The sequence below is a fragment of the Hordeum vulgare genome, chromosome 5H, assembly GCF_904849725.1.
Source record: "Hordeum vulgare subsp. vulgare chromosome 5H, MorexV3_pseudomolecules_assembly, whole genome shotgun sequence".
Classification (NCBI taxonomy): Eukaryota; Viridiplantae; Streptophyta; class Magnoliopsida; order Poales; family Poaceae; genus Hordeum; species Hordeum vulgare.
Genome location: NC_058522.1, coordinates 83,547,010 through 83,555,428, shown reverse-complemented (window position 1 = coordinate 83,555,428; position 8,419 = coordinate 83,547,010). Strand labels below are relative to the sequence as shown.

Genomic DNA, 8,419 nt, shown 5'->3' with positions numbered 1-8,419 from the left:
GCCGGATGCGTTGGGAGGACAAACGGCTCGTGTTGCTCTTACCCCATAGGTAAGTACTAGTACAAATTCCCGTGCGTTGCAACGGGCTAACAATATTATCAGCTATAGCAAATATGCCCGTGCTTTGCAACAGAAGAAAAAAAAATATCACATACCCCAGCCCAATAAACATGACTCGAGACCCCAATACACATCCTCTAGTATTTCAAGATGACAGTACATTTTAAAAATAATAGCTAGTTTAAAGTTATTTATTAAATACTAACCGGGTAATTCCACTTGAAAATAAATTAATAGGTTAATCTTTTAGTCAGTTGAATGGTAATGCTCTCCTTCTTCCAAATATATACGTTCGTGCTTCGCGACGGAGTGAAAGCGAGCAACGACTCTAAGTGTATCGCAACAATTGCTAATGACCCTCTCTTACATAATCTTCTCAATTATGGTTCAAAGAATGAATTTACTTTTTTGGAAAGCCTTTACAAAAATTTGCTAGTCAACAACCATTATTGCACACATGATTCAGTTCTATAAAGTACAATAGTTTATTTTTCAAATAGTAAGAAGGCAACATTGTAGAAATAGAAGTGGTGTTTCATCTAAAGTAGAACTGACATGAAATTTTGAGGTTGCAGCTTTCATTGATAGCTCAACAAATTTTTAGAACTGAAAGTCATTAGGAAGCCAACAGCCAACGAGAGTGCATGTCCCTTCTCAACCCCGTTCAATTAGGAAGCCAATCAGAGTGGCATTCTTCTCATTTATTCAGCCAATCAGAGTGCATGTCCCTTTATTCTTCTCATTTATTTAGCCTCTTGTATAGAGTCTTCCTTCTTCCTCACTAATCCCATTTAATTAGGAAACTAATAATCAACATGAGCGTATATCCCTCCTCCATCTTATTTAATTAGCCTCCTTCATCGAGTCTTTCTTCTCGCTTTTTTATTTCTTGGTTCTCGTGGTGACTTGTCGATATTCTAGGTAAGTTCTGAATGTATTTTAATTGGTGGGATTAAGTCTACAGAATCGAGGTGGGACTAACCACATCATGTAGCGAAGTTGGAAGCTGGGTTAGCTGGCTGTTGCGTTCCGTATGAGGGTTGAGGTTTTGAGTTCGACTGCCAAATACAATACTCCAACTATTATTTGCAGATAATTTTTTTGCTGCTGGACAGTAATAAAGCATGAACCAGGCCCAGTTCGGCTCATGTAGGGACGACGGACGAAAAACATCCACAGATTAGTACCACCTCATGTATCTAAAAAAATCACCTATAATAAGTCAAAGAAAAAAACAAAACGGGACGAAGTTTTTTTTATAAAAATACCGCGGTGGGTTTTTCAACGGAAGCAATAGCCGCTTTATTATTAGGTATAAATTGCCGTGGGTAAACTTTTCCGTTCCCCATAGGGTAAGTATTATGTACGACAAACCATTCCTATGCTATATCCTATTAGCTTCGTTCTATAGGTCCTTTCAAAGTTTTGGATATGGACTACTTTTTTATTTTCAAAATAAATGTATTATTATAAGTTAGTACAAATATAATACTAAAACAGTCACATCTATACCTATACATATACTGATAAAAAATAGATATTATTAGGTCGTCATACATTTTTTTTTAAATCCTTCATTTTCTCATTACTGAACACGCAATACCTATCTCAAGATCTCCTATTGAATTCCGATGACAACAGCCAACTGACCTACAAGATGTTCTTTTGTTGGAAACGGGTCCTGTAGCGAAGTTGGAAGCTGGGTCAGATGGCTGTTGCGTTTCCTATGAGGGTTGAGGTCTTGAGTTCGACTGCCAAATACAATACTCCAACTATTATTTGCAGATAATTTTTTTGCTGCTAGACAGTAATAAAGCATGAACCAGGCCCAGTTCGGCCATGTAGGGATGACAGACGAAAAACATCCACAGATTAGTACCACCTCATGTATCTAAAAAAATCACCTACAATAAGTTAAAGAAAAAAACAGAACGGGACGAAGCTTTTTTTATAAAAATGTCGCGGTGGGTTTTTCAACGAAAGCAATAGCCGCTTTATTATTAGGTATAGATTGTCGTGGGTAAACTTTCCCGTTCCCTATAGGGTAAGTATTATGTACGACGAACCATTCCTATGCTATATCCTATTAGCTTCGTTCTATAGGTCCTTTCAAAGTTTTGGAAATGGACTACTTTTTTCTTTTCAAAATAAATGTATTATTATAAGTTAGTACAAATATAATACTAAAACAGCGACATCTATACCTATACATATACTAATAAAAAAATAGATATTATCAGTTCGTCATAATTTTTTTTAAAAAATCCTTCATTTTCTCATTACTGAACACGCAATACCTATCTCAAGATCTCCTATTGAATTCCGATGACAACAGCCAACTGACCTACAAGATGTTCTTTTGTTGGAAACGGGTCCTTGCTTAATTAATAGACCTACTATTTTATATCAAAATTGACCATTTTTTATTTGCATGCCTGATAATAAGCAAGTTCTTCGAATACCACTAAAGGAAGACGTGCACGAAAATCAGCGGAACTCAATTCAACTGAAAAATAGCGGCTTGAGCAATATGAAAAAACTATCGTGCGACAACGCCAAATCAACATGATCTAGGTGATAGCAATAAGGGAATGCATCAGGAAAGCTAGCGAAGCGTACATTGTACGTATGTATATTGACATAGCTATGTATTATATGCATTCAAGTGATGCACCATGGTGCAATGATATTCTTGGCTAAATATTAATGATGTGTGTGTCTAAAAAGCTCTCAATACGACGTATGACATCAAATGTCACTCGCGGATCTAGGAATAAAATGGAGAATGTGCACATTTAGAAAAAATGTGGTGTGTCCGCTCCAAAAAATGAAGGATGTGCTTCGCCAAAATAATACATGATAAAAATTCTTCGGTTTCTGGACATGTCATGCTAAGTACATCTTTGTTGGATGCACATGTATGAATACGGTTGAACTACTATGTTGAAATATTTACTTCAGTAAAGTCCAATATACTTTTTCTTCTTTGAAGACATACAACCCCTCTATTTGCATGCACGCTCACATGATCCCTTCGTCTTAATACGTTTGGGCTTAGATGATTTCATACCTATATTTTCAACTTTTCATCTCCCGTTATATCAATGAATAGATACGGTAACTTTAGCATATTCGTAGAAAACTAAACTATGACAATGTTACAAAAGGCCATCTATACACATCAATATAAAACTCATATTGAAATCTTTTAAGGTCACGATTGGCATTTCACAGCGTCATACACCTACATCCATCGACGAAAATCAACTATGAATCAACTATGAGGCCATGATTGAATTGTCGTTTTCATTAGCAATACAACTGTAAACAATACACGCGTCGGGCCGTCATTTTGCTTCCAGCCGGTAGATAAAATACCTCCATATTTGTATTGGAATACACCGATACCAAGCAAAGGAGGGCCTAAGACTATTTAAGAACGGAGGGGGTACATGTGTAATCTAATCTAGATGAAGTACTGTGCTTATTTACATTGCATGACAATGTACGAATTTGAAGAACTGTAATGAGGTACACCGCTGTTAAGAAGAAAAGGGCATCCACGCGCCCATTCTGTATTACAGAATCGAAACCAAGTGCTACAAATACCTTACATTGCACGTCAAGGACAACCGAGCACCTGCCTAACGTAAATGCAAAGTAGTCTAGCACTACATATCCAAACGACAAAATGACAGCTTAACGGGAAATGAAGACATCGCAATACAAGTAGTGAGTCATCATAGGTGAACAAAGTTTCCATCTTCAACTTCAAGGAAGTTCTTGCCAGGCAGAGCATGAAGGTTTGAGAGGCAAAAGTGCAAAAAACATGATCACAACAATCTGATCAATATACATCCCAGAAGTTTCCATCTTCATCTTCAAGGGAGTTCTTGCCGGGCAAGGCGTGAAGGTTTGAGAGGCAAAAGTGCAAAAACCATGATCACAACAATCTGATCAATACACTTCCCAGACATTTCCACCTTCATTATCCCACGGCAGTTGCTGCCAAGCTAAAGCAGCAGCTTCTGCCTCAGCAGCCCGTTGTTTTGCCTCAGCAGCACGGTGCTGCATCACGCGAGGATCGAACACAGTGCAGCGTCCATGGCCGGTTTTGCTCATCACAAAGTCAAGCAGGCCTTCAGCTCCCCTTGCTCTTACAACCTGTAGACCATTCTTTTCAATAACTTAATGAGTGACTTGAATGAGGATCAACCATTACAATTCTAAAAAAAGAAGGAATATCACCTCTAAGGCACGGCAGTTGGTATAAGAGAAACTGGCATTGACTGGGAAAAATTGCGACATATCATAAGTCCCACCATTGTGATAGTAATTCACGCTCAGATCACCTCTAGACATAAGAAAACAAAGTGGGACCATCAGGTCACCCTATCCATCATTAGGAAACAAGTGGGCAGTCAGGTCACCCCTAACCATCATTTTTTTAGCTAATAAAAAACAAAATTTTAGTTATATGAATTATTAATCAATAAATAACTCCAGTTAATGACATCTATATACTATTTAAAACAAGTGGTTCAGGAAGATTTATAGTGTAGTGCTACCTTACAGGGGAATAGACAAAAAGCACACTCACATCAACACCCATACAGGGGAGCATCAAAAGTTCTCAAGTTGATCATAAAAGGTATCAAGAAAATTACACGACACAAGAAACACCTATCTCAGGGGCATGCCAAACTGCTGCTAGTGAAGAAAACATTCAGAAGAAACAGTTTGGATAGGTGTGATGTTTACCTGTGATTGCTGTCATTAATGGAGCCAAGGTGCCATTCTATCGAGTCAGCCCTCTCAACGTGCGTTCCAACATTGTGCCAAATGTAAGTTTTAACCACACGCCTTGGCTGGCCGGACTCATCAACGCGAGGAAGTGGAACAGTTATCACCAAGTCCTGCAAAGGGGATTGCCCTGTGTATGTGTAGGGTACACCAAGGACACTGAAGACAAGACCTTCAGACTCTTTGACACTTGGATTTGCATCCGCTGTAACTATAGAAAATAGAACGACGAGAATCAATAATAATCCTCTGACAAAGAGGATGCACGTATTAAAAGATAGCAACAACACACAAAAACAGTTAGAATTGACACCTTTTAACATGGGAGCGGGAGGGTAAACAAATACAGACTGATTCCATTTCAGAATGTCATCTGGTCCAGTGCGGAAGGGTTCCTCTGTGGACTTAGGCTTTACATGCCACAGGGTCCTCAAGAGATCTTTGTCGATGTAGGGGTGTGAATTGAGTTCAAGGTCAAATATCTTCCTCAGCTGTAAAATAAATCAACGTAAGTGAAAACTGATAACTTAGCACAGGTGAATATTTGCATGCACATAGGGCAGCATTAAGAGCATACCTCAAACTGCACGAAACGATCAGAGTTTGGTGGGAAGCTCACTGCCATCTTGCTGCTAAGATGCAAACCAATGACTATACCAGTAAAACCTTGAAATTCAACTTCCATTTCTTCGTCAAGGGAGATTTTGATAATATCGTGTTCTACATAAGAACACGGCTTGCTCAGACTTGGACTGACTAACCTAACACATCTAGAAAAGAAATGATCTGATTACCTTTGGGCTTTTCGCCCTTCACCTCCATTTGTAGTTTACTCGAGTTATAGACAGCCATCTCCATTGAAGGAGACAACACTGCAACAATGAAAATCAAACAAATGTTATTACACATTGAAGGAGGAAACAATAGGCTTCGTTACAAAGAGAACATTCATCATCCTGCTGCAAGGTCAACCTTATGGCATATATCAAGTTAATACAACTTGCTCAGACTTGGATTGAAGAGCCATTTAATTTTCAGAAGAGTAACCCAATCTGATTACCTTTTGGCTGTGAGTTGATGCCTTCCATCTCCTTCTCTACTTGACTTAAGCTGCAACCTGTCATCTGCATTGAAGGAGACCGCATGGTAACAGTGACAATCAAAGACGTATTATTAAACGATAGGACTATGTGAAAAGCAGGCTCCATTTTCAAAGACAGCATTAATCCCCCTGCCATCAGGTCAACCTTATGGGAGGTTTCAAATCGATCCACTCGAACAAAACTATGTGGAGTGGCACATTTTATTATAAATGATGAAAGGTGAAAACGATATGCTTCATTAGGTGAAATGTTGGCTTCATTACGAAGAGAACATTCATCACCCTGCTGCAAGGTCAACCTTATGCCAGATATCAAATCGACAGCCAGGTTACAATGAATGATTAACCAATAACCAAGAGGCGTGATCATAGCATAAATGCATCAATATTTCTAATCTAATAGCACACACATTTGAATAAAAAATAATTATAACAAGCAGTAAGGAGGTATTATTGAACCAGTTGCAAAATACTTTGTCTGTTGAGCTGAAGTGGCCCAGAACTGCACAACTAGCTGAACTAGCACAGATCAGTGCAAAACAGGTCGGATCAAACAAACTAACACAATCAGATCTAACAACCGCATCATGCTTCCTCCAGATTCCAGGGAGGAGGGGGTGCTCCATTCTCATTTTGCAAGGTGAACCATGAACTATACGATTCGAGACAAGATGCGGCAGGAGGAGGTAGGGGAAGAACCCAGCAACCCACAGATGCGTGCCATGGCATAACTAGGTTTTCAAGGGACCACGTAGACGAGCCCAGCAAGGGGAGGGGCGAGCCCGGCAGTGGACGGGAGAGGAGAGCAGGGGCGGCGAGGAACTACCTTACTCCTGGAGGCGGCGGCGCCTGGAGGGGGGCCAGCACGTGGAGGAGGCGGCGGCGCGTAGAGGTGGAGTCGACTCTCGTCCTGCCGTCGTCGTCTCAGCCTCGAGTTCCCCTCGACCTCGAGTCTGTCAACACTGGATCCTCCTATTTGTCCCGTGCACGATGATGCGAGGTTGGGCCATTTGGAGGAAACGAGCCCATGTACATTCATGAGGCCCAGTACGTAATTCCACCCAGTGACTCCGTGAAGGAGCCCTTTTGTAGACTGGCATTCTGGGGTTCCTTTTTTCTTTTCTTTTTTGCTTTGTTTCGGCTTTGGAGAACTCGTGCGCCCGTAGGATTGTGTTAATCTACGGAAACGCCCACGGTCATCTGCAAAAAAAGAAGGTCGAATTAACTTTAATCCCGAATCATAATCATCACCATCAATCAACCAAAATAACGAAGAATCGAAACGACGATCCGAAGAAACTCAAGGAATCGAAAATCAAACCTGAAATGAGAACAGGAACAGCCGTGCAGCTCCTCTATGCACTGAAGTTGCACGTCTTCTTCTCAAGCTACCTGAAGCAGCGTGTGCGTTGGCGATCTGACTTCCAGTCGAGGTTTGACTTAGTACGGCTCAGATCTGCGTCTGGAGAGCAAAGGTGAATCAGATCGACATAGAGCAGAACGCGAACCCAAAAAAAAAAAACTTGTAAAGGATCTTACTCTAAACCATGAACTGTGAGTACCTGCTTGAGGATTCATAGCCTGGAACGCGCCCATCCCATGAACGCTTGTATCCACCGATCTATGTTGTTGTGTGTCGAGTTGTTACGCCCTCGTCCAGGGACGTCCTGGACCGCCGTAGTCCCACAAGGGCATGCGCCTCGAACTCCCTAACGGCCACCTCGCCGTCCATGAACGACGGCTCGCTGGAGTTGGCCGCATGAAAGGAGGTGCCGAGAACAGCCCTTTTCTCACCCTCCACGACACATGGGCATGCATATGCCATCATTCACGGCCACCACGGCCGTGAATATGGGCTGGAGATCGCCGGAGCTCACGAGGAGGGTGAGAAGATGGGGAGTATACTACTTTGAGAGGAGGAGAGGAAAAGTAGCTTGGCAGCCAAAAGATGAATGAATGAATGGACAGGAGACCCGGTGGTTGGCTCGCGAGCTTACAGAGGGCCAGATGCGCCGAGCACGCGAGCCAAAGACCGTGTAGAATAGTACTACTAATTGTACTCATGGCTCGATGCGATCAAGACGAGCGTACCGTCAGGAATCGATTCGGAATTTAAAATTTTCCATACTGCGACCAGGATACAGAGGGAAAGTTATAAAAATCATTGATCGCCTGGCAGGTCGCGGCATTTCTCCGGATTAATTACAGTTTTCGTATCAGTCCGGTGCTCGCAAGACCGGGTCAGATACTCCAAAACAGGGCTCGGGAACGTAGTCGGCACACTGGTGCTTGGTCAGGTCGGCCACGCCTCGTCGTGCCGCCATGTACGAAGCCCCAACGTCCTGCCGTGGCGTGTACTACTTCTCCACAGCTTCAGGTGGCGGCAAAATTAATAAAAATAAACCTCGGGCGTAAGAACTCGAAGTGAATCCTAACATGAAATATTTCATTCGT

The 8,419-nt window shown here is 41.7% G+C and overlaps 1 protein-coding gene across 2 annotated transcripts; it reads right to left on the bottom strand.

Moving 5' to 3' along the window:
* Positions 1-3,602: 3,602 nt before the first annotated feature.
* Positions 3,603-7,968, bottom strand: LOC123451947 (coatomer subunit delta-1-like). Of its 2 annotated transcripts, XM_045128515.1 has the most exons (10): positions 7,528-7,960; positions 7,287-7,427; positions 6,792-7,165; positions 5,924-5,987; positions 5,658-5,735; positions 5,441-5,583; positions 5,177-5,354; positions 4,822-5,074; positions 4,309-4,414; positions 3,603-4,224 (listed from the first exon to the last, which is right to left on the bottom strand). In XM_045128515.1, exons 3-10 carry the CDS (start codon positions 7,002-7,004, stop codon positions 4,018-4,020), a joined length of 1,242 nt encoding a protein of 413 aa, XP_044984450.1. In that variant the 5' UTR covers positions 7,005-7,165; positions 7,287-7,427; positions 7,528-7,960; the 3' UTR covers positions 3,603-4,017. The 2 variants fall into 2 exon arrangements, with proteins under 2 accessions (XP_044984450.1, XP_044984451.1); XM_045128516.1 differs by lacking the exon at positions 4,309-4,414 and having other exon boundaries at positions 7,528-7,968.
* Between the last annotated feature and the right edge of the window lie 451 nt (positions 7,969-8,419).